Below are 27900 nucleotides of genomic sequence, written 5' to 3' on the forward strand. Positions count from 1 at the left end.
CGACTATACAGGGCCATATAGAACAGCTGCATTTTAATCATATTTTTCTTCACTCTATAACTAATCTGTGTGTAAGTCTTGTTGATTATTTATTGGAAGTGAATTTATGCATCTTTCTTTCCTTCCTCACTTTTACTATAGTTTTTGACACTTTCATAACCTCACACTTAAAATAACTGCATCCCTCTTTTCTCTGCTTCCACCAATATATCTTGTATACTTCCACCAGACTAATATTTATTAAATGTTGCTTTTAGCATATTGCCAAGAACCTGCACTGGTCCTCCATTTCCTCTTTGGTTGCAAGCCATTCTGTAAATCATCCCCATCTCAGTTACTTTCCCCACCACAAGTTTCCTTCAGTCAGGCCAGTTTCTAGACTGTTTCCAAGTGTGCCATTGGCATTCAAACCTCTGTGCTTTCACTTGCACCCTTCTCTTTCAGGAGGACCTTCGTCTTTCAGGGTTTTCCTAATTCTACCACATTTCAGGTTTGGCCAAGTCCTAGCACCTTCTTTATTCTAGACCTAATTGACTTTCCTTGTTGAGCTATAATCATATGACTACTCTGCACAATTTACATTTCATTACATGTGGCTGTTTCTTATCTACTAGCCTTTTCTGCTCTACTATATTTTTAAGTTCACTGAGGGTAACAGAGATAGTCTGATGGGAGTGGGGGTGGGGAAGACACCGATAATACTCACATTTTAGTGTTCATTAAAGTAAATGTTAACCAGAAACCTATGCTATGAGATCTGGGTTTACTCTGCTGAAGAGGAATTTATTTAGATGTATAAGAGAATAATATAATAATATTAACTACTACCATGAGGGAACACAACTAAAGAACCTGTTCACTGCAGAAAAAGAAAACAGTTGGAGGATGTTCTAAAACTATCTTCAGCTGCTTACCTCTAAGAAGAAATCTGTAATCTACAATTGTAAAATATTCTGTTTTGCATGTTACAAGGAAGCTCTTTTTTTTGGATATAGTCCAAATATAATTTTGAGCAATAATTTTTATGCTTTAATTTGCTTCATCCTGAAGAAAGTTGTTTGGCATTAAATATAAAGAAGGCTGTCATGACTTTATACTAATTTATCTCCCAACTTTATTTTCTACTACCTGGCTCCTAGGTTGCCTACAAAAATCATTAATCACTGTTAAATAAGTAAACCTCTCATGCCACTCACCCTGGGGCACACTAGAAAGAGTTGCCTATGAGAGAAGAGGCCTAATTTAGAGCGTTTGTTTTTGTGACTTTTTCTTTGGGGTTCACGTTTAAAACCACTGCTGCTTTCCTCTATCCATGGTGACTTACTACCGATGGCAAGTCTCTCCAGAATGGAAGTCACACTACCTCCTCAAGGCACCTCAGTTTTGGCTGTCTGGAGGATGACTCTTGGGAGTGAGTGACCCCAGGTTACCCAAAGTGAATTTTAGGTAGGCCATGAAACTAATATATTATGATCATCTCAAATATATCCTACATGTTATGTAAAATTGCATCCAGTTCTTTTCCCTTGATTTGGTAAAGAGAGAAACATACCTTATTTCTATAACTGCAGCCTCTTCCCCTCCACCTTTCCCTTCCCACACTCTGTGGCTTCTACGCTTGCTTCAATTCCTCTGCTTGCCCTACCATGGAGATCAATGTTTAAAGTCTGCTTATACCAGTCACATGAAGCTCCCAGGTGATCTTTCTAACATAGCCCCTACCACCACCTAAATTCTGTTACTCTCTTATGCCACACTAACTTTTTGTTTTTACCTATATTAAAATACTAGCACTGCCTGCTTTGTGTTAAAGTTAGTACTTGTGTTCGCTGCATGACTTCCCCATTTGACTGCAAGCTCCCTAAAGAAGGTTATGTCATATCTATCTTTCTATGTTTATCTTTCCAACCATGGTTTGCATAGCATCCCATGTATGTGTGTGTATATATGTGTATATATATATATGTTTATATATACGCACACACTCAATAAATGTTGATAAAATGAATAATATATATACTTCAAAGTCTGAAAATAAAAGAAAATCTGTAATATGTTTTCCAACTTGCTAAAAGTCCAACTTTATTCTATTAAAGGAAGTTAAGAGGTTCACTGTCAACAATCATCAACCTCAAACTTTATTTTCCTATTTCACATTTGTTGGCAGCATAGAAGCTGCTGAAATGGCATTTTGAATTAAAGCAGTATTCTTACATTTTATTCAACTCTGGTATGACTATCATTTCAATATTATTTAAATCTGCTATGCAAAAGTCATGGACAACTTGCCTCTATTATTAAGGTACCATAAGGCATAATTGTATCTAAATGATTCAGGATAAAACACACACCAAACAGTTTTGCTGAAATCAACTTATGTAGTTGAACAGTTATTGTGTACTATTAAACAGTTGGCACATTTTGCATTTTTGGCATGTAGCAGCTAATTTGGGTTTAGACTTATGTTGTTTAAATGATGCCAATGTGTACTTCTCACCTTCTTAAATATATCAAAATTCCTCAGGATGCCAAACAAAATCTATCCTCTGGGAGTAGAATGTGCCAATAGTTTAATGGTACATGGAAGCATTACTGGATTAACTTGAGAGGGGAAAAAAAGACCATTTTCCCAACAACTGACTAAGGTCTCATAAGTGAAAATGAATTATAGCCCTGGAAATTATCTGGTGAACTTTAGGCCAGAGAGCCAAATCAGATAATCCAGTACAAATTTTAGAATGATGTCTATATAATTCCTTCAACTTTATAGCCTTTGGGTATAAAATTGGCTTTCTTAAATCTTCTCTTGGCAACTTGAGAGCAAAGTATGTCTAAGAATTTGGAAAGAAAAATTTTCTTTTTTTTTGTTTTCAGAATTTGGGCTGTGGTGGTAGTGATTAAGGAAATGGGAACTCTGTGAGTAAATATCCAGATAAATATGTGCTGTACATTCAAAATAAATGGAAATGTTGATACTAATCATGCAAATTATGGATTTGCTTGTGGTCTGGCAAGTATGTGCTTGTTTTGTACACAGAGAGGAGGGAGTTCAGCAAGCAATAAATACAGCCTAAGATATTTGTAGATAAACATGTCACATTTGAATATCACTATCTATTGGTATTTTAACTTGTGCTTTAAAAACTCATGTAGGAGGATCGCCTGGAATGCTTGTTAAAATGCAGACTGCTGGGTCCACTGCCAACAATTTGTGTTTCTACAAGTTCCCAGGTGATGCTGATGCTGCTGATTCTCAGATCACCCTTCGAGACCCTCTGTCCTAGAACGTAAGGAGCAGGTGAAGTGACTGAATCAAAAGAGGAGATGAGATGTGGTCAGATGAAGTACAGTCATCCCCCCTTATCCGCAGTTTTACTTTCTGCGGGTTCAATCAGAAAATATTAAACGGAAAATTCCAGAAATAGATAATTTGTCACTTTTAAGTTACAAGCCATTCTACATAGCATGACAAAACCTTGCGCCTTCCTACTCCCTCCTATCAAGGATGTGAATCATTCCTCTCCCCAGTGAACCCAGCCTGTTAAGTCACGTAGCACAGGGGGCCCCATCCCCGCCCCACCGGGCTGCACAGGGGGAGGTGAGCAGCAGGTCAGCGAGCTTCATCTGCCGCTCCCCATCGCTCTCATTACCACCTGAACCATACCCCCACCCCAACCCCCAGCCCCACTCCGTGGAAAAATTATCTTCCATGAAACCTGTCCCTGGTGCCAAGAGGTTGAGGACCGCTGACTTAGCAGCCCTCTCGGTTCTCAGACTGACTGTTTGGGGTATCCCTGTGCTTGTATTCAGGTAACCCTTATTTTACTTAATGGCCCCAAAGCACAAGAGTAGTAATGCCGGGCAATCCCGATTTGCCAAAGAGAAGCCATAAAGTGCTCCCTGTAAGTGAAAAGGTGAAAGTTCTAGACCTAATAAGAAAAAATATTTGTATGCTGAGGTTGCTAAGCTCTAGAGTAAGAATGAATTCTCTATCTATGAAATTGTGGAAAAAGAAAAAGAAATTTGTGCTAGTTTTGCTGTCCTACCTCAGACTGCAAAAGTTGTGGCCATGGTGCATGATAAATGCTCAGTTAAGATGGAAAAGACATTAAATTTGTACAATAAGATATTTGGAGAGATAGAGAGATCATGAGATCATATTCACATTACTTTTATTACAGTATATTGTTATAATTGTTCTATTTTATTACTAGTTACAGTTAATCTCTTACTGTGCCTAATTTATAAATTAAACTTTATCATAGGTATGTATGTACAGGAAAAAATATAGTATATACAGGGTTTGGTACTATCCTTGGTGTCAGGTATCCATTGGGGATGTTGGAATGTATCCCCGCTGATAACGGGGGACTGCCGTATTCAGTTATGAATCCAGGGCAATGGATGAGATGAAGCGGGTATAATCCCAAGCTGTGGCAGTAGGAATGCAAGAAGTGTTTACCTGATGACGGACCCCGTGCTGGCTGGGAGAGGTGACAGAACATGGGGGTTCAGAGCCTGCATTATGAATGAGGTAGGTGCTCCACCACCTGAGTAGTGTTTGAGCACACAATTTGACTGGCTCTTCCCTTCTGTAAGCTGAGGTTAACAGTAATGCCTTCTTCGTAAGGTTTTTATGAAAATCAGATGGGTTAAACCCGTAAAGAAATTAGCATAACACCTAGCATGTGGAAGCATTTAGCAAATGTTAGTTATTATTTTGAATTATATTAGTAAGTGGGTCAGTTCATCACGTAACTGAAGCAGTTATGCATACAGAAAGTGTCAAAGCCTTCCCACTATATAAATTACCATGATAGACAACAAAAGGGGAGTAGAAGGGTATATAACAAAAAAAATCTTTTCTGAGATCTGAAGTCTAATTTCCAGTACACCTGGAAATATTGATGTCTATTATTATTTTTATTAGACATTTTTTCATGGGTAGCATTTTACATTTCGCTCCTAAAATGATTACGTATTATTTCATTTTATTTTTGTGACACCTCTGTGAGGTAGAATCTGAGGAAATGGGTCCATATATATTTCATTGCTAACTTAGTACACAGATACTAATTGTGGAAACAACCTGTTTAGAGATGGCAGAACTTTTGTACTGACTGTTTATATGGTGTAGTATAACCATTGCAATTGACAGTAGATATCATACCTTATAAAACGGTTAAACATTGCATTTATAACTTTCTTAGCCTTTATAGATGAACAAGCACGTTCAAAAATGAACTGTCGGGCGTCCCTGGTGGCGCAGTGGTTGAGTCCGCCTGCCGATGCAGGGGACACGGGTTCGTGCCCCGGTCCAAGAAGATCTCACATACCGCGGAGCGGCTGGGCCCGTGAGCCATGGCCACTGAGCCTGCGCGTCCGGAGCCTGTGCTCCGCAACGGGCGAGGCCACAACAGTGAGAGGTCTGCGTACAGCAAAAAAAAAAAAAAAAGAACAAAAAAGAACAAAAAAAAAAGAACTGTCATTATAACATTCTGCTTTGCTGGTTAAAAAAATTTCCTTTGGATTTGATTATCCTTTGAAGTTTGGTAGAGAATGAGAACCAAGAATAACTTGAGATTTTCTCTTTTAACTGGTAAGATTATTTTGTGCTTTAATATAATGAAGTGTTCTATTTATTATTCTATACATGAATTATTCTATTCTTTCTATTTGTTAGGAAACAATTCAAATAGAAAACACAATGTACCTTTCCTAAGATTCATAGTGAATCTATTTATCATGAGCTAAGGAAATCACATTATATTCTTTCAATCTAACTTTAATTTTGGTTTCCAAACAATCTATATCTCTTTCAAGGTTAAAAGCACTGAAAGTACACATTGAACGCGAAGGAAAATCTTAAAATTTCCTGAAATGCATTAGCCATCCTATTTATATAACAAATATCTTGTTTGTTTATGATGGTCTACATCATTAATCTAGATAAATAAATGTAGAAGTGAAGGGAGCTGGGTTTGCTGTTTTGTCCATTGCCCAGCAACCAATAATTACAAGTGTTCTGTAGCAGGGCTCCACGGCATAAGACAGCGCTATGGCAGCATATGCCATTTTCTATAACGATGCTGATTCAGGCAGGAAAGTCTAAGAACTCCCATTTATTCTAAGTCAATAGGGCAAGTTTGAGGTGTTTACTTGTTAAAAATTTTACTTCCGTAAAATATTAACATTTGTCACAATTGGGTGATGGGTACATAGAAGCTTTTGTATATCTGTATGTTTCAAATACTTAATTTTTTGACAAAGTGTAAATGTTCACGAAGCTAATTATATGCCTTCATTCTTTAAAACCAATTTTTATGAACTTTGAAAAAGTCATAAGAGTAATATAGGCTTATGATAAATTAAAATACTATAAAAGATAATATAAAATAAAAAAAATATAAAGCAAACAACTACAAGTGCCCCTCCCTACTCCTTATTTCCTAGTTACATTCTCTGAGGTAACCAGCCTTTGTTTCAACAGATTATATATTCTTCTTTATTAGTAAAAATACTTTTCAGAATGAACAGATATGTAAAACAACTATAAATCTGTTCGTGGCAAAATAAGTTTGAAACAGATTTTATAAATGACACATCAAAAATATGTAATATGAGAAAAATGATAAACAAAATAACATTTTTCTTCTTATTAACCTAATATTTGAATATTATTAAAGATATAAAGCAAATGGCTTTTAAAACCATTTTTGCCATTTTTCTTTTGTTGGAAGTAAAGTTTACCTCCTTCATAAGCTTTTGTTTATAAGTTAAAAACAATAATGTAGCAACAGTTCAAGCTTGAGTTAAGGTCACAGGCACTACTATTTTTGAGATAGATGAGTCTCTTTAAGTGAAAAAATATACTGGAGGTATATGAATAAGATGCTGCTTATTACTTTAGTTTCTTTATGATTCAATTGGGCATAATCCCTGCCCTGAGAGTTGGAGTTTACTAGTCTTTGATATTCTTCAGTGGATACAGTGAAAAGTGTAAAGGCAAGAAAGACACATTCATCACATTCAATGACTTAAGTAATTGTGTGGAAGGGAGGGTCCTCTGTCCAAGAAAAAGTGTGAACACAGTAACATTTGTGGCTAGGCCCCCTTAGAGGTTTGGAATAATTTACAAACAAAGGAAAGGACCTTTTGACATTCAACAAAAGGGGTCATTTTATCTTTTATTCCTTCAGAGGATTGCTTTATTAGAAAAACCATGAGTCCTGATTCTCCCAAGTCCTGGTTCTGTCATAAATTAGCTACCTTGAACCAATAAATTACCATATTTAAGTCTCAAATTTCTTTGTGTATAAAGTGTAATTAATATCTGCCTTACTTTCATAATCCAACACACTTTCAGCTAGCAGTTATTATGTGTAACAATATAACAAATGAGACAGCTTTCCTCCTCTTATTTTCCCAGACAGAATCCTTGCTTTACATGTGCTCACTTTAAAATAAAAATGCACTCTAAAAAATAAAGCTCTTTTTCTTCTGAGCCCAAAGCTAAGGACACAGATACTGATGTACTTAAATCTTAAGGCCACAAAAGTCAATCCCAGAAATTATTATAAAATTGGAGCCACTCATTCTTGGTCTTATTCTACAAAAAGATACTTTATTTTGAATATGAGACAAGGTCAAGTCTCAAAAGATATAGCTCAAGCTTAGAGAGTCCAAGAGGAACGATTCTACTCAGGAACAGAATTTATCATAAATTATGCTTTTGCTTTTTATTGTTTGCTAAAGAAATTTACAATATTAACATACAGATTTGTATGTCAATCTATTCATAACATATAACATGGTGCAGTGATTCTCAAAGTGTCTTTTTTGGAACACTGTTTCTGTATGATAGGAGTCACAAACAAGGGGGTTCTATGATCAAATAATTTTGGGAAATGCAAGGTTAAACAAAGTTACGTGTGTTTGTGTGTGTGTGTTTCTTTAGGATTGCTGTGTTACTTTAACTACGAATTTCTAAGTGGGGGCTATATTATCCTGAGTTTCCTCAGCTCATCGGATCAGAGAATCCTTTGTTGACTTGGGGCATCTGACGGCATTAGTATTATGCAGCATGCATTTGGAACATGCTGGCATATCCTGCCCTATAAGACTAGCCCTCAGAAATCACAGATGATCCCAATATTCCTTAGATTCTCCCTTTCCATCAGCTCTCCTGCACCCCACCTTCCTTATTTCTTCTTCTTTAAATTGTTATAATACTACTTCCCTGGTCTCCTTTCTTCTACCCCATTCTGCATGTTGCCTAAGAGTCAACTTCCCCACATTTGCTATTTTCTCTTTTCTGAAAAGCCTTTCCACTGTACCCGGGTTTAGGTTTCCTAATTCTGTCCTCAATAACACCCTGATCTGATGTTCCCAGTTTGCTTTTCTGATATTATATCCTGCTTTTCCACTAACAAAAAGTTTACTCACTTTCCCCAATCTGCTCTCCAGTTTTCCATATCCCATCCTCTGTTCATGTGCTCCTTCTGGCTGAAATATCTTTTCTCCATCCTATCCACTTTGTCAAAGTCTACTTGATGCCCCATCCTCCTTTGTTAAATCTTCTCAGCCTTTTTCTGAAAGGGCTAGGGAATGAACATTAATTTTTACTGTGTGCCAAGGACTTCTCAAAGGCTTTGCTCTGCATTAAAAATTATTCCTTCTACCAGCATATAAATATAACAGCATGGTGAGTGGTACGTTTATTGTTGCTTGACAGGATGGACCCATCCTTGACAACAATAGGGACTAAGTGAGACCTAAAGAGAGTCTTCAGCAATTGGGCCCGGATACCTCCCAAACCTAAAAGGTGGCAGAATGTACCACAGCTATCACCCCAACCTCCATATAAAAATTTGGGGAAAGGTGGGCAAGACTGACGGGGCCGCTGGTCTCTGTGGGAAGTACAGTGCTTGTGATGAAAGGAGATTCTATTTTATGAAGCTAGTTTCGAAGGTGCTGGCGGGGTTTCCGAGAGACTAACTCAAGGACTAGCTGTACCTGTGAGATGAAAACATCAGCATTTCATTCTCCATTGGTGATCTGTGAGCAGAGAATGTGCTAATCCGTCCTGTGCCCATCTGAGCAAGGCAGAGAGAGCTAGAGAGGAAGGGCAGGGCAGAGAGAGGGGCAGTGGTGGAGCAGCCTGCATTCGCAGGAAACTCCTGTGGGACAAGGTGGAGTTGCACTTGAGTCAGCTTGCTGGTGCTCTACCCGAGGTGATGACCTGCCTGGCAAGGGGAGACCATCAGCAAGAGGCTGGCGAGGCACACCACTGTGGGCACGGAAGGAGATGGCACGACTGCTATGCTCTGACCTCAGAAAACAACACGGTGTGGACAGCCTACAGGGCTCTCTGAAACTCTCATCTATCCAGGCTTTGAGAGGGCTAGGATTTGGATGCTGGCCTCAGATGTAGTCAGAGAAGTAGTCATAATGGACAGAGGACTCTACAAGTGGGCAGCTATGTAAAGAAACATGTGCCCTGTTACCACTCCATTCTCCCTGGTCCAACACGCTGGAGAAGCCAGGCCCTGCAAAGAGCAGGGAGACCCAGAATCTTCAGAACCAGACACAGTTCTCCAATCCCTCTCCACCTTTCAAACAGTGAGGATCCCCGTTCAAGCCTGCACTGGGTAGAGGGCAGATGAGATTTTAAACTGCATTAGAGGCTAAATTTTAATAAACAAGTGGCCCCAAAGTTGGTGAATATGACAAAGATATACCTAAGGGACAGGAAAAGATTTGACAAAGCCAGTTGAAAGCTACCATGAGAGCAAATAAAATTGTTTAATATGTATACCTCCTGAGTTGACATTCCTCAATAAACTGGTTAAATAAACAGGTTAGCCTTGGCTCTTATCCCATGTTTTTCTATGGTGACATACTACGTTCTGGAGGAAAAGAAAGTCAGTAGAGGAAGTAGAGGAAGCAACCGTCATGGTCTCTGGCCTGGTCCCTTGAAAATCCCGCAAATAAAGTTAATGAGAGTTATTAGGATCTATCTTGCTGGCAACTTGAAGGCACATGCATCAAGGAATCACACTGCATGTTGTCTTTGAATTCTCTTATTTTGGAGGGATGGGTTAGACACATTGACCCAGCAATTTCTCCATTATAATGTCAAGATTTTATAATAGCAATTTCAATCAAAATAGTGGCTTTATAATAGCAATTATGATTAAGATGAAATGGCTGCAGTCAACACTAGTATTTTTACATAAAGAAACATGACATCACCTTTAACAAGGGCGACAAAAAGAAAATAAAGTCAACATTGTGGTAGATATTGGTAGACAGCCCCCTTTCTTCCTGCCTCACACACTCTTCTTCCCAGTGCAGCCTTCTCAAGGAAGAGTCTAAGTATTTACCAAGAATGTTGCCCGGCAGAGGTGTGCAGCAACTTTCTTTCCACTTCTTTCTCTGAGACAAAGAGGTTTGAGGCCCAGCTCTGTCATTAATTAGCTGCATAACCTTGGGCAGGGCAACTTGGGTGGGGACTGGAGTAGACATCTACAGAAGGTTTTAAAACATCACAATTCTAGGAGTATCCACAAATCCCCGAGAGAAGCCTGTTTATTTGATAGTTGCTTTTGATGCTCTAACTAGACCAAGGCAACAGCCTGTTAGAGAATACCCAAGGTACCTGCAATCAGTCAGGATTTTATCTTCTAGAAATTTGCTTAAGACAAAGCCACCAACATTGCACAGTGCTTACAAGTGTGATTTGCTTTTTGAGTGAATGTCTGTTATTCACTCTTTCAGTTGTCCAACAAGGATCGCTGCTGGACAAATCCAGCCAGACTCCCTGGGTTTGAATCTTCAGTGTACCCTTTATTACAGAGTGACCTTGAATACCAGTTACTTCATCTATAAAATGAAGATAACAATGGCACATACTTCATAAATTTTTCTGAGGATTAATGAATTAATACCTGTAAAGTACTTAGAACAGTGCCTGGCATAACAGATGTTAGCCATTATCTTATTATTTTATGGGTAGATTTGGTTTAGTCTGCAGGCAGCTTCATAGATGTCACACAGAAGGGCTCAGAGCTTGGGGTTTAATGCTCTGTAACTGCCGCCTTGAAATTCTTAATATTTTTATATATATATATATATATATATATATATATATATATATATATATATATATTGTGTGGTAAGTGGGCCTCTCACTGTTGTAGCCTCTCCCGTTTTGAAGCACAGGCTCCGGGCGCGCAGGCTCAGTGGCCATTGCTCACGGGACCAGCCGCTCCGTGGCACATGGGATTCTCCCGGACCGGGCCACGAACCCGTGTCCCCTGCATCGGCAGGAGGACTCTCAACCACTGCGCCACCAGGGAAGCCCAATATTTCTATATTTGAATCTGTGTTCTGTAAGTCAAGTCTGGTGGGACAATGGAGCATGCACAGAGGGATGGCTACACTGCAGTCTCCTCCTCCCAGTCTCCAGCTTTCTGCTCTCCCAGTGAATACTGTTGCTCTCTGCTTCTGTGCAGGCAGGGTGCCCCGGGTATGGATGTGGAAAGGGTCAGGGATGGCATGTATCCCATGGCATCTTGAGGTGGGGCACAATATCAGACACTGGGCTAGACACACAGAATTCAAAGAGAAACAAGTACTTACACTTCCAATTCTGATAAATTATCTTATAGTGCATCAGCTGTCTCATTGAAATCAACTAGAAAACCTATAATAACAATTAAAAATTTTAAATAAAGTATCAGAGAGCTGTTCCAATATGGGTTTACATTTCCTGCCTACAGGTTTCACTTCAATGATATATGGGATGCTTAATTATTTTTTTTTTTTTTTTTTTTTTTTTTTTTAGTGTTTAAATTTTTTTTTTTATTTTACAAATTTAATCAGTTATACATATACATATGTTCCCATATCCCCTCCCTTTTGCGTCTCCCTCCCACCCTCCCTATCCCACCCCTCCAGGCGGTCACAAAGAACCGAGCTGATCTCCCTGTGCTATGCGGCTGCTTCCCACTAGCTATCTACCTTACGTTTGGTAGTGTATATATGTCCATGCCGCTCTTTCACTTTGTCACAGCTTACCCTTCCCCCTCCCCATATCCTCAAGTCCATGCTCTAGTAGGTCTGTGTCTTTATTCCTGTCTTACCCCTATGTTCTTGATGACATTTTTTTCTTAAATTCCATATATATGTGTCAGCATACAGTATTTGTCTTTCTCTTTCTGACTTACTTCACTCTGTAGGACAGACTCTAGGTCCATCCACCTCATTACAAATAGCTCAATTTCATTTCTTTTTATGGCTGAGTAATATTCCATTGTATATATGTGCCACATCTTCTTTATGGGATGCTTAATTATTGATAATGGAATCCTACACAAAATTGGATCTAATGAAAGAAATTACTTTATAGGAAAAGAGATGTGGGAGAAGGTCCATGACCATGGGACCCACTGGTTATGAGGTGGGGGCATGGAGTTAGCTGTCCTGCCCAGGGCTGGCAGTGCTTCGGAGCGTTTGGTGGGCACTGGGCAAGGGCAAGCTTCTTGTCCACCTCTGATCCAGGTAGCTGTCATGTTCCAAGGTGGAGGCTGCAATTCCCATCCTGTGTGGGTTGGGGCCATGGGGCTATAGGAAGGGGAGATGCCTGGCTCACTTCCCCACCTCTGGCCAAGGCGCAGCATCTCAAGTGGCTGGAGGAGGGAAAACCTGATATCTGATGGGCAGCTTATGCCTGAGCCATGGGGTGAGACCACAAGGGGCCCATGAGAATCTGTGCTCAGAGAGTATCCACATGCCTGAAGGAACATGACCCAACCTAGCAAATGCAAACACCACTACAAGCTGAGAGACAGACCATGGAAGAAAGAAAAAAAAGTTTCATATTTTAGTACCTTTAATGGCACTTTTTCCGGTTTTTTTGAACAAGGGGCTCCACATTTCCAATTTCCTTGGGCTTCACAAATTGTGTAGCCTGTCCTGTCTGCAAGGCTTGCTTTCTTCCATAGAAGGCTTTTAAAATAGGCTCTTTTACTAGGCATTATCACTGAGAAGTCACAGATGGCGGGCGATTAAACCATCTGAATACAGACAATGGTAACAGTAAACATCATACATGAATTTTTAAATGAATCACTCAGAAACTCATACTAGCTTAATATTTTCAAGATTACCATTCTCTTTAATCCATTTGGCAGAAATCAAGTGCGCTTTGGACAAAAGAATGAGCACTGAAAACAAACAGCAACAAAAATAAATAACACTTTAAAAAGTTTCCTGTGGGAGGTCTTCTCTTATTACCAATGGCCAACCTGGATAAGTGTGCTTTTTATCTGAGGAATATTTCAGTTATTTAAATATTTGAGTACTATGTATGTTTATATCATGATAACGATATAAATTACACTTAAATTATAATTTTTCACCCAAAATTTGAATCATTATTTTCCACAACAACATATTATGGAAGCTGCTGGCAGTGGGGCTGTGTATCAGGCTGAGGTGGGTATATAATAAAAGTGAGGAAGGCAATGGAGAGGGCTATGCCATCAGTCAGGGGGCAAGTAGTAATAGTGAACTCATTAGCATTAAAACAGTTGATAAGTTACTGCCAATTACTTAAATTATAAAGGCTTAAAGATCAAGCCTAATAAACGCATCTAAAAACAAAATCAATAGTACCCTGGATCTTATGAATTGTACATGTGTTTTAAGTTTGGTCAACATTTGGATGTTTTTATTTCAATAGTATTCTCAATCGAACCATTTCATCTGAGAAATGATTTGCTCATTTATATTTTCTGATTGATTAATGTCCTTAGGGCGCTGCCAAATTAGAACTTGCTACCCCAAATATTCCCCACAAGAAGACTTGCCACTGGTTCAAAAGTGTACCAAATGAAAGAAGGCAAATCCAGATTCCAGCTGAGCAGTCAGGAAGCATCATCTTGGGTTGAATGGAAAATCAGGAGTTGAATGCACAGTTTTAGAAAACAGATTAAAAAAAAGAAAAAAAAAAGCCAACATACTTAAAAATCCTAACAAACCAAAAGCAGTGTTGTGTTACAGTTCTAATTATATTTGTGCCTACAACCTATGTTACAGACCATAATCTTATAATTTTCTGTTTCTCTTAATGGCAACAGGTTAATAGCCACAAGGAAAATCTTGCACACCAAGATCGAAAAAAGCCTGTTGGTGTAAGGCATTTGGCATCAGACTAGAGTTGCACATGCTGACGTGTCAAAGTCTTGAAACAGAAACTTCAGAACTTCCTTATGAATGCTGAAGGCAAGTCATTGACTTCATACTAGCTCCAGAGTACATCTTTCTGGAGATAGCATTCAACCATGTAAACAACAAAACTGGGCAAACAAAGCCTGACTGTGTACTTGGAAGTGAAAGTCTTAAGCAGAACAAAATATGAGTCAGCTTCCAAAGCCACCAAGCTTCAGATAAGAATCTATGACTAAATAAAAAATTGGGACTAAGCAGCACATACAATAGTAATTCTGACAGATGGGGCAGCTTAGTACTGAGCAATAGTCCCCATTTCTGTACCGTGATCACAAACTCCCCTGGCCTGGCTTCTCAGGCTGGGCAAGAGAGCCAGGGGGAACATGACTTCATTCCATCTGGTCCTTGGCACTTACCTTCCTTTTGCTTTATCTTGCAGTGTGAATCTGCTCATATCCTGTTGTTCTCTCTAACTTTTCTTCCTAGCTATGTTGCTTATGTTTCTTAAGTGCAAGGGTTTTGCACAGCATGTCATGGTTGGTACCAGTCACTGGTGGACACTTAAGAAGGGCATTTTAAGTCTTAGGTTGTTCTCAATGACCTCAATTGATTAATTAGTACTATTCTCAGTTAAGGTATAAATGTCTCAGTGAGTCCACATTTTACCAAAGGACTTAAAAAATTATAAAGTTTTATTGTTCCCTACCAACTATTCCTTTGCTTAGCAACTGAAAGCCACTTTCATTCATTTTATATATATATATTTTTTGGCCTGACTAGAGCATAAGAGTAGCTGGACTGTGTGCCTGCGTCAGCGGGTTACCACTTCAGTACAACTCAAGCAAAACAATTTGAAAAAGTGCCAAACTGTTTTGGGATTGGACAGACAAGACTGACCCTTCATGATTCCATGAATAATGTAAACAGGGAACATATTGCTGAGGTAGAAGAGAATGAAAAAAATCAAATGTAATTGCCTGGAGACAAAAAAGAGGTGTACGATTTTAGCAGGGCAAACAGCATTTGAAATGGAGACTATACTCTGTTTATACATTAAGTTTAGAGTTTTAGTTTTTCCAGGGGCAAATTGTGTTAATTATAATTATTTGTCTTGAAGGTTTCTGACTTTGCAGTCACAGAACTGTGCCGGGGTTTTCTGTCTAACGCTTCCCTTCTGCTTTCTCTATTACCAAGTTATTATCCAATTACTTGAATAAAAATGGTCATGTAGTAGTTAATATAACTTAACCCATTTCATCAAAACTACGTCAGAACTTTTAATGAAGAGAATACCTGAAAAAGACAAAAAACCCAAACTTTTTAAGGTCATCCTAGTGATTGTGTAGTGGTGTCTCCTGATTTTTCCCAATATTTTATTGTTAAAAATTCAAACATATAGAAAAGTTGAAAGAATTTTTTTAAGAGAACACTCATATACACACCACCTATATTGTACAATTAACCTTTTTATACACTTGCTTTATCACCTTTCTAAACATCTATCTACCTACCAATCCATCTTATATTTGGTGAATTTTGAAGTAAATTGCAGACACCAGTACACTTTACCTCTAATCACTTTGGCATGTATATCATTAGCTAGAATTCAATATTTACATATGGTTCCTTTTCTTAAAAAGATATACTGTGATATAATCCACACACTGTAAAATGCACCCTTATGGTTCCTTTATACATCAAAACTTTTAGTGGAGAAAATATGGAACATTTTTTACCTCTGTCATTATTATATGTGTCAGATAACACTTGTGGCGTTCAGACCTTCTGCTGATAAACACAGATAGCTACACTTTTTGGAAAAACAAAAATTTCAAATTTGGAAAAGAGACAGACACTTCCTGAAACCCTAATAAATTGAGAAATTTTGTTACTAGAATAATAGATAGCAATTATAAAACTCAACTTCAAATCTGAGTTATTTAGACAAATGACGTTTCATCTATAATCATTCCACAAAAACTGTGTCACTGCAGACCATTTGTTCAAATACTTTAAACTACCACAGTTCTGCACCCGCTTACAGGTGAAGATTATATTTTCCAAAGATAACTTCACAACATTACCCATTCCACATGCTCTTGTACAATGTGATCTTGTATCAGTGTGATCAAGAGGCAGGTTTAATTCTTCTCTCCCTGAATATGGGTGGCCTTGTGACTGTTCCTCAATAGAGTATGGCAGATGTAATCCTTTATGATGGGTCATAAAGGCCAGGCAGCTTCTACCTTGTTTTCTAGGACATTTGCTTTTGGAGTTCTGAGGTGCCATCTAATCAGTTCAACCATCAGGTAAGAAGAGGCTACCAAGTCATGAGGAAGCCTAGGTCACATGGAAAGACTACAGACAGGTGCTCCAAAGGACAGCCTCAACTGTAGTGCCAGCTGACAGCCAGCATGTACCATTAGACATGTGAGTGAAAATGCTCCTAGTTGATTCCTACCTTTAGTTATCAAATTTTTCCAGCTGAGAGAGAACCTAGACATCATGGCACAATGCATATATGGAGCATAACGGCTGTGTCCTGTTCAAATTCCTGACGCACAGAAACCTTGGATGTAATAAAATTATTTTTTTACATCACTAAGTTTCGGGGTGGTTTGTTACACAGCAATAATAACCAGAACAGCCCTTCTCTATCTCCTACACTACAAAACAAACCAAAAAGTACCACTGTTTTAAAAAAGAATATATAATTTTTGTTTGGCAGGATATCTGCAGATACTAAATACATTAAAAGGATCATACAATCCCAGGATCAAGTGGGATTTATTTCAGGGATGCAAGGATGATTCAATATCCACAAATTAATCAATGTGATACACCACACTAACAAAATGAAGGATAAAAATCATATGATCATTTCAAGAGATACAGAAAAAGCATGTGATAAAATTCAACATCCATTCATGATAAAAAGAATTCTCAACAAAATAGGTATAGAGGGAGCATACTTCAACAAAATAAAGGGCATATATGACATCATACTCAATGGTGAAAAGTGAAAAGTGTTTCCTCTAAGATTGGAACAAGACAAGGATGTCTACTCTTGTCACTTTTACTCAATATAGTACTGGAAGTCTTAGCCAGAGCAGTTGGGCAAGAAAAAGGAATAAAAGGCACCCAAATCAAAAAGGAAGAAGTAAAACTGTCTCTATATTCAGATGACATGATATTATATATAGAGAATCCTCAAGACTTTACCAAAAAACTGTTAGAATGTTCTATAAATGAATTCAGTAAAATTGCTGGATACAAAAACAATATATAGAATCAGTTGCATTTTTATACACCAATGAGTTATCAGAAAGAGAAATAAAAAAAATCCTATTTACAATTGCATCAAAAAGAATAAATACCTAGGGATAAATTTAATCAAGGAGGTGAAAGATCTATACACTGAAAACTATAAACATTGAAGAAGGAAACTGAAGAAGATACAAAGAAATGGAAAGATACTCTCTATGTTCATGGATTGGAAAACTTAATATTGTTAAAATGTCCATCCTACCCAAAGCAATCTACAGATTCAGTGCAATCCCTACCAAAATTCCAATAGCATACTTCACAGAAACAGAGCAAACAATCCTAAATTTGTATTAAACCACAAAAGACCCTAAATAGTCAAAGCAATCTTGAGAAAGAACCACAAAGCTGGATGCATCACGTTTCCTGATTTCAAACTATATTGCAAAGCTATAGTAATCAAAACATTATGGTATTGGCATAAAAACAGACACAAAGATCAATGGAACAGAACAGAAAGTCCAGAAATAAACCCATACACTTATGGTCAATAATTTTTGATAAAGGAGCCAAGAATGTGCAATGGGGAAAAGACAGTCTCTTCAATAAAAGGTCCTGGGAAAACTGGACAGTCACATGCAAAATATGCAACTGGTCCCTTATCTTATGCCATACCCAAAATCAACAAAATGGATTAAAGACTTAAATTTAAGACCTGAAACTATAAAACTCCTAAAAGAAAACATAGGGGGTAAGCTCCTTGACATTGGTCTTGACAATGGTTTTTTGGATTTGACACCAAAAAGCAAAGGCAATGAATGCAAGAATAAACAAGTGGGACTAGAGTAAACCAAAAACTTCTGCACAGAAAAGGAAACCATCAAAAAAATGAAAAGACGGGGGCCTCCCTGGTGGCGCAAGTGGTTGAGAGTCCGCCTGCCGATGCAGGGGATACGGGTTCGTGCCCCGGTCTGGGAGGATCCCATATGCCGCGGAGCGGCTGGGCCCGTGAGCCATGGCCGCTGAGCCTGCGCGTCCGGAGCCTGTGCTCCGCAACAGGGGAGGCCACAACAGTGAGAGGCCCGCATACCACAAAAAAAAAAAAAAAAAAAAAAAAAAAAGAAAAGGCAACCTACAGAATGGAAGAAAATATTTGCAAATCATATATCTGACAAAGGGTTAATATTCAAAAAAATAGAAAGAACTCATACAACTCAATAGCAAAAAACCAATATTCTGTTGAAAAATGGGCAGAGGAACTGAATAGACACTTCTCCAAACAAGACATACAAATGGCCAACAGGTACATGAAAATGTGCTCAACATCACTAACCATCAGGGAAATGCAAATCAAAACCACAATGAGATACTACATCACACCTATTAGAATGGCTGTCATCAAAAATATAAGAGATTGGCAAGGATGTGGAGAAAAGGGGACTCTTGTACACTGTTGGTGGGAATATAAATTCATGTAGTCACTATGGAAAACAGTATGGAGTTCCCTCAAAAAATAAAATATTGAGGTACCACATGATCCAGCAATTCCATTTCTGGATATATACTGAAAGGAAATTAAGTTATTATCTTGAAGAGATATCTTTACCCCCATGTTCACTGCAGCATTTTTTGTTTTTTTAAACAATAGCCAAGACATGGAAACAACCTAAATGTCCACTGATGGATGAATGAATGAAGAACATGTGGCATATATACATAAAGGAATATTATACAGCCATAAAAAGAAGAAAATTTTGCCATTTGTGACATCAATAGACCTTGATGGCATTATGCTAAGTGAAATGAGTCAGATAAAGACAAATACTGTATGATCTCACTTATATGTGGAATCTAAAATAACTGAACTTATAGAAACAGAGAACAGATTGGTGATTGTCAGAGGCAAGGGGTGAGGGGAAATGGGTGAATGTGGCCAAAGGTACAAACTTCCAGTTATAAGATAGATAAGTTCTGGGATGTAATGGACAGCATAGTGACTAGCATTAACAATACTGTATTGTATATCTGAAAGTTGCTAAGAGAGTAGATCTTAAAGTTCACATCAAAAGAAAAAAAACTGTAACTGTGAGGTGCAGGATATTAACTAAACTTATTGTGGTAATCGTTTTGCAATAAACATATCTATCAAATCATTATATTGCATACCTTAAACTAATACAATGTTATATGTCAATTATATCTCAATAAAACTAGAAACAAAGAACTATATAAATTTTGTTTGGCAGATATATCTGCATAAGGAAATACCTTATAAGATACCACCTCAGGTAGTTAATATCAAGTTCTATATTTAGGTATGCAGAAATTTTTATAAAATGTTGCTCTAAGAATTTCATGATATTTGTCAAGTAGTTCCAGCCACTGGCTGGGTAGTAACGCTAGTTGCCCATATTAGGAAATAAATATAGCCTAAACTAACACGCAAAAAAGGGATTTTGGTTGATTGCAAGCTCAATGAGTCAACTATGGATATGGTTATCAAGAAAACTAATGTATTTTCAGGTCCATAAATAGAAGCACTATCTCAGTGCCATGGATTCCTTTGGCAATGTGGTAAAGCCAGTGAACTCCTTTTCAGAATAATGATTTTAAATGTAAAAAATAAAATACATTAGATTATAAAGGAAACAAATTGCATTTAAATGTTATCAAATAATAAACATCTTTGATCTAGCAATATCTGCTTTAAAAAATTTAACTCTTAAATAACAAGAAGAGCAGTGGGACTAATATCTAGGAAAGGAGAGGAGTATAAATGATATTTTGAGATATCTGCATAGTTATAAACTTATATGTAAACTCATATGCAAAAATCTGTGATTTCTATTAATGAAGCCTTGGTTATTGCCAGTGCTACTGTGGTTTGCTGCCTATATTCATAATTAAGAAAATACTAAATTTCAGTGAGAGGTAAGTGAAAATAAATATGTAAATTTCTCTTCCACCCAAGTTCCTGGAACCCCTAAATTTTATCCACAGATCTCTTATTTTTAAATCCCTTCAATAGGACAAGCATTTATTTATGGTTTCATGGGTTTATGGCATTCCTGGCCTCCTCATTCACTTTTTCCTTTCTTTGCAGCTATTTATTTAAAAGCTGGGGGGAAAGGTTAGTACAAATATGCATGAGACTCCAGTCTTATATTCAGAATTATCCATTATCTTCTCACCAGTCAATTAAAATCCCAACCATTATTCCAGGCCTAGTTCAAGTCCTACTTTCTCTAGTAAGGTGATAGGATCTGTAATGATTGCTCTTTTCTCTGACTTCCTACTGCAGGTGGAGTCAGTTTACCCTCATTTTAGCATTCAGTCTCTATTTCATCTACCATCAGTTTGTCTCCTCATCTAGGCAAGGAAGTTTATAGAAACTGAGAGTGTTTGTTATTTTGTAATACTCAGAACATATTGCTAGGTACATTGCAGGCACATGATGTGTCCTTGTACAATGTCATTCTATTGGTGATGCTGTCCAGCTGTGCAAATCACCTATATGGCTGTGGGAAAGTGAGACCACATGTATTCTTCACCATCACTGTCAACTACAATGGATCACTGAGGATGGGCTATACAAGGTGTATCCTTATACTAATAATAACACTTATGTGGTACTTATTATATGCCAGATACTCTTCTAAGCATTTTGCATATTCATTTAATCCTCTTATTAGCTCTATGATGTAGGTACTGTATTCATCTCCATTTTACAAATGAGGAAACTGAGGCACAGACAAATTAGTAGAGATGAAATTTGAAACTAGGCATTCTTTTCCAGAGCTAGGGCACTCAACCACTACACTGTACTGCCACTCATGCTATTCATAAATACAAGAAATCCTTGTATATATACCTGCGAGTTTAACATGAAATCACTCATTTGACAATTAGCTTTTCTTCTGCTGAACTCCTATATCACCTGACTCAGTAATCATTAACTCAGCCCTTGCACTGTTAGAATTTTATTACAATAATAGCAGCTATCATTTACTGAGTGCTTGTTATGTGCCAGATCCTGGGCTAAGTAATTTCATGTATAGTTAATCTGTGTAACAACCCTATGAGGCAGGAAAGGAAACCAAGTCTCCCATGTAGTAAAAGATTAAGCAGTAAAAGAGCAAGGATTCTAAACCAAGGCTGTCCAAATGCATGCTTAAAACACTCTGCTATACTACTTTCCCATGTGTTTTTGCCTTATTTCTACAACTAGATTGCAAATTCTTTGAAGGCAGAGATTATAGTTCCTACTTGCTTGTTGATTCCATAATACTTTGAGTGCCTTGATCCTAATCAATATTGAAAAAGTGTTTTTTGATTGATGGATACAACTGATGCTTTATAGAATTCAGCATGGTGTAGTACAAAGGCTGTGGGGTCTCTCTGTGCATCATCTGGGAAGTTAGCTAAAGTCTTCCAGCTTCAGCTTCCTTATCATTAAAAGGAAAATACAGTTAATTATAGGGGTGTTTAAAGATTAAAAGGCAATAGGACTTCCCTGGCAGTCCAGTGGTTAAGACTGTGTGCTTCCAATGCAGGGGGTGTGGGTTAGATCCCTGGTTGGGGGACTAAGATCCCACATGCCGTGTGATGTGGCCAAAAAAAAAAAAAAGATTAAAAGGCAATAATATCTCTAAAATATTTATTATAATTCCACATAGCAAGTACTCAAAAAATTCCACCTTCTTACTCACTTCTTTGAAACATAATTTTTGGGCCATGTCTACAATGACTGATTTTACTATACAATTTTGTAAAAGTGCTTATATTTGGTTGTGCAATTGTTGAGATTTTTTCTTTTTCTCAAAGTCAGCTAAAATGATAAGTGTTAGTTTATTTTAAATCATAGAAAGAATTCTTTTCTGAGCCAATGAAATGGTCCTGTCTCTATGGTCTATCAAACTCTATGGTCTATCTACTGATGAGCAAATATGAAAGAAATGTATGGTAGACAGAATAAAGTCTATATCCTAATCCCTGGAATCTGTAATATGTAACTTTATGTGACAAAGGGGAATTAAGGTTACTAATCAGTTGACCTTAAAATAGGGAGATTACCCAGGTTTCTCCCAGTGAGCCCAATGTAATCACAAGCACCCTCAAAAGTGAAAGAGAGAAGTAGAAGAGAGATGGCAGTATAAGAAGGACTCAGTCCAGTGTTGCTGGTTTTGAAGATGGAGAAATGGGGTCATGAGCCAAGGAATGCAGGCGGCCACTAGAAGCTGGAAAAGGCAAGGAGATGGATTCTCCTCTAGAGCCTCCAGAAGGAACTCAGCCCTCCTGATCCCTTGATTTTAGCTCTGTAAGACGCATTTTGGATTTCTGTCTTCCAGAACTGTAAAAAAAAAAAAATCTGTATTGTTTAAGCCACTAAATGTGTGGTAATTTTTTTACAACTATGGTAAAGCAATAGTGTATGTTAAAAATACCACAAATTTGGAATTGTGCAAAAACAATTATATTGTGATTTTAAACAACTTTCAAGTGACTGTATGAATAACAACAGTGATATTTCTCTTGATTATACTGGGTTGAGAAGTCAAGTAAAATGCAACATAGTCAAATCATTACAGGTTTATTACTAACATTTGTTTTTAATTAGCTACTTTAGAGACAAGAAAATTTTTTCTTTGCAGTTCATTCTTTAGTCACCAGAAACGTCATCTTATTTGTGAACATCATGAGCAAAGAATAAGGAAAGAATTTAAATTACAACAGGAATAATTTTTGTTTGGACAAGGAGAAGGTATTTTCGAAGCTGTCATTCCAAAACCTAAAATACTTCTTTGGCTAATAAGTAGGAAACTGCATTGTCTAGCTCTCAAATCCTTCCATCTTACCAAACTTAACTACTTTTACATACAGACACGAAACTTCTGATCAAAGCATGCCTATCTCTTGTACACTATCACAGACTGTGCTCATTTCTAAGTCTTTTCTTATGCCACCTCCACTCTGCCTGGAATGTTCTCTTCTTTGCCCATTCAGCACAAACTAATCTCCTTCTCTAAGTATCCATAGCACTCATATTCTCCACGTGCATTTTAGCTTCTAATGCACATTATTCTCTCTCATTTGCATGTTATTCATTAGTATTTCAAGTTTGTATGTTTTGTTTCCCTGTTGGTTCCTTGATGACTGATGATGGTTGATGGGCGCATAAGGGTGCATTATATTAGTTTCTACTTTTGTATATGTTTGAAATTTTCTATTATAAAAAGTTAAAAAAAACAAGGGAGGCACCCTTCTAATCTGTAAAGCATTCTTTCAATTTCTATGTTTCTCCTTTCCTAGCACTGTAAAGCTGGTTGAGTTGGTTTTGCCTTTAAAGTTCTCCCTCTTTTGGTTGAAGAAACATGATGTAAAAGATATGATACTATGCTCAAAGGCTCATGGCCTCATCTAATATAACAGTAAATTAGTGTACATTATTCAAGATAAAACTTTCACTGTTGCTCAGTAAAGAGAAGCACGAATAATTCAATTCACTGGTTAATTGTTGATGGAATCTTTGAAAGCTCTGCTTCAGTGTTATTGATACAGGATTCCTTGTTAGCATATTTCTGGCAAGAAATGATTGAGACAGAAGGTTTTCATCAACATTTAATAAAGAAAAAGTTAGAATCAATAGTAAAACTTACTATTGGTAGTTTATACTGTAAAGTATTAACAACACAACATGTTAATTAATTTCTAATTCTCTATTCTATTATTTAGATTTCATGAAGGTTGATTGGACTTGATCCATCATTTTACGGAAAATTAATTATTTCAAATACATGCACCACTTTATGCAACCTGCCTGATTTGCATTGAAGAAAATTCAGCAGAAGTAATTGAGGCACAAGCAAATACTGGCACTGACTGAACTCAATTTTCATTCCAAATTTCTGCAAAATCCCAAGGCACAACAATATCAGATGCAAGGGGGAAAACAAACAAAAGCAATGTGAAAAGGGAACATGAAGAGAGAATATTACAAGAATCAGAGAACAAAGGGATTGCAAAACTATTTTAGTGCCATAGATGAGCAGTGAGGGCTTCATTCAGGCAAGGTGGAATAAGATATCATATGGCATCCTGACAATTGATGTCTTCATTTAAATGTAAGAATTTACATTCTAATTAGAAAGAATTTACATCTTAATCAGAGGCAGCTGTATTATCTTGTTACTGTTTTTTTCAAAGGTAATGAACTAAAGTACTGCTGTGCTTTTTCAACCAGAAACTAAATAGACACCATCCAGTGTTATTTTATAGTTTACCTGCTGTAAGCTGTTATTAATATTTTCAAAGATTAAATTTCGAACAAAATCTTTTAAAAATGAAAATTGTATTAGACATCACTAGAATAGTATGACAAAGACTTATTTAAAGTATTTAAACAAATCCTTTTCTAACTTGTATTTTAAATGTACTTATTTATCAAGCTATTAGAAGCCTCTTATGATTTATTAATATAATATTGTTTTCCTTTGGGCAGATGTAGAAAAGCTACTAAAGCAGATATGTATCATATTCTGGTGAAACCCTGTTGTTCTTAAACTTACATTAGGTTATAAGAGATCATTTACTAAATGTAAAACTTTACCTTATTAAGACCATTTAAAGTGTATTCTTTTTTGCTGCCTATGAAGTTTAATACAGAAAGATAACAAATATGTATAATAATAGTTGCTTGTTTTATACTATTTTGTTACTACCACATTAATAACATTTAAAAATGTAATGCTTCACAAATATACACAATTCTGATGGTGTCCAGGATTGCCATAGTTAGTGAAATTAAAGGAAATAATGCATTCAAATTCACACTGTTCTATTCTAGGTTGTTCATAATGGTAGCAAGACCTAGGTATTGATAGTTGGTGATATCTTTGCAAAATCAAGCCCATCATTCATATGAGAATCAGCATGAGCTCACTGACCCATGGTTTCGAAGAAATTGGGCTTGGCCTAAAAGAAATCAAGCTGGAGAAAATTACAAGTGTTAATAAAAATGTAAAATGTCACCTTTGTCCCTAGCAGTAGGCATCTTTAGGTTATTGATACTTATTTTCATCAGCTGCATTATTAATATGAAGTTGTAGTATGGGCCAGTTTTTAATTTGCAGCTTTATGATTTAATTCATTATATAATTTTTTCTTATTAAAGTGGAGGAAAATAATAAATAGACTAGAGCTGTATCTACCAGTCTATTAAATAAATGACTAATGTGGTTAATTTGGTCAAAATATTTGATTTAAAGACTTACAGAGGGAGTCTAAAATAATTCTGAGGTACATATGGATCCATACGTACAGAAGAAAAACAGATCATACACGAATGTGCTATATTTTAAGAAATGAAAGAACAGAATAATTTCAGGTATATTAAAAAAGAGATGGAATTAATTTTAAGGTGGCATTTTCCTAATCTGGGCTACCCCGTTGACAAAGAGGAGATAATTATTAGTTCACTAGTGCTTTTTCTTACATTCCCACTAAAGACAATTTATGGAGGAAATGATTCAGATGGGTCTGACTGAATTACTGGCTCTGAAAGATGGCTTTATATTGCTGTCAGAAACCGTCAGCCCACTTTTGAAAGGTTTATTTGTCTATGGCTCTTCTGTGTATGATTTGTTATGAGGGCACCTAACACCACATAGCACACACAGTGTCTTCATTTTCAAAAGTATACCAGATAAGTTTTTGATTATCCCTAGGTTTATGAAACCTGTTTGTCTTTTTGAAAAGAATATCTACAGATAAAAGTGCATTTTGCTCTTTATATTTACATATGGTTCCAAGTTTAATATAATATCCTTTGAGTTAGAGTGTATCAGTGTGTTACGTCTACCATCACCAGTTTTCTTCTTGGCCCCATGATTACTGTAACCATAAATATTCATATCCAGTCTAAAAGAACATAATAAAACATGTCTCCTCTTGCTCTGTCTTTTGCTTCCCTATAACTTTGGGCTTGGATTATCACAATTGCTTCCGAAATAGCTTCTTGCTTATAGTTACCTCCTAATCTAGTGCCTCCTTCATGATGCTGACAGCCTAAAGTCATGGGTTCTAATCATTATTATTACATGGCAAGCTCTGTTAGTTACATGGTATAGAAAAGACATGAATTCTAATCCTGATTCTATCACTATCTGGGTTTTACTTCTCTTATCTGTAAAATGAAGAGGTGTGAAAAGTTTATTTAATGACCTCTTTTTTCTTAAAACTAAATGCCCCCATTCTGAATCACTGTGTCTACTCATTGTGTTTTAGTTATTTATTTCATGCCTATTAACTTATCCTCTGTCTTTCAGCCCCAACCCAAAATGCATTTTTGTCTCTTTCTGGCTGGCCATCCAAATCCTGCTCATTTTTCAAGATCCACTTCAAACATCATCTCCGCATCGTTGCTCTCATAGTTCTGGTCAATCAACAATAATTTCCCTGCTCTAATCCATATACTCAACAGATATTTATTGAGTACCTACTTTGTATCAGGGTGCTGGGGATGCAAGGAATAAATAAGAAAGGTGACCCCTGCACTAAAAGAGCTTACACTGAAGTGGGGAAGACAGATAAAGTAACAAAACTTCAAGCTAGTAACAAAGACTAAAGATTGTGGTAAGTACAAGGAAGGCAACAGCTTGCTGAGAGAATGTGCACAATGTATATTATTTATACAGTGTGATCAGAGAAGGCTTATTTCCTATAGCATTCCTGGTATATTAATAATAACAAATAATTTAATCTATTACTATCTTGAATCGGCATTTGACTTAGCCTGGGTGTAAATCTTGCTTCCCCAAACTAGATTGTTAGAAGCAATGACATGTTGTAGGTAACATAAATTGAATATTTAAGATGTGCCAGTTATTGTAATGGAAAATTCACACGTACTTTATCATTTAATACTTAGAACAAAGTAGGTATTGTTTTTTTGTTTTGTTTTTTTTATTACCCCTTTTACTCAAGATGAGGAAAACGGGACTCAGAATTAAACTAAGATACTTGCTTAAAGTTGGACAATTAGTAAGTGGCAGAGCTGGGACTAAAATCCATGTCTGCAAACACCAACATGCGGTATATTAATTACCATGATAAACCCCTTCTTGGAGACAAGGAGCATATTTAGAGAGTTTCAGTATCAGTCACTTGCACATACCAGGCACTTAATACTTAACACTTACTTGGCTCTTGCAGTAGGCATTACACCTCCCTGGCGACAGCTTCCCCATTCTCAGCATAAACTTAACTCAGCCTCCAAAGACTTTTCTTGGAGACAGAGACCCTTGGATCGAAAATCCTGGATTACTTCTAATCTGGTTCTAACGTGGCTTTCCATAATTTTATTCCCAACTGGCACCAAGTTGTTGTATGCATGATGTTTTCCTA

At 36.9% G+C, this 27900-nt stretch overlaps 1 protein-coding gene across 2 annotated transcripts in view; it reads right to left on the reverse strand.

The window, feature by feature from the left end:
- ELP4 (elongator acetyltransferase complex subunit 4) overlaps positions 1 to 27900 on the reverse strand; it is a 243868-nt gene that overhangs the window by 36464 nt on the left and 179504 nt on the right. The window contains exon 10 of one of the 2 annotated variants that reach the window (XM_060104002.1): positions 22254 to 22849. The exons of the other annotated variant lie outside the window; for it this stretch is intronic. Within the exon in view, the coding sequence (XP_059959985.1) occupies positions 22766 to 22849 (84 nt within the window). The 3' untranslated portion in view covers positions 22254 to 22765. Of the gene's footprint in view, positions 1 to 22253; positions 22850 to 27900 lie in introns of those variants that run through there. 2 annotated transcript variants of the gene reach the window in all.

The sequence above is a fragment of the Mesoplodon densirostris genome, chromosome 7, assembly GCF_025265405.1.
Source record: "Mesoplodon densirostris isolate mMesDen1 chromosome 7, mMesDen1 primary haplotype, whole genome shotgun sequence".
Lineage (NCBI taxonomy): Eukaryota > Metazoa > Chordata > Mammalia > Artiodactyla > Ziphiidae > Mesoplodon > Mesoplodon densirostris.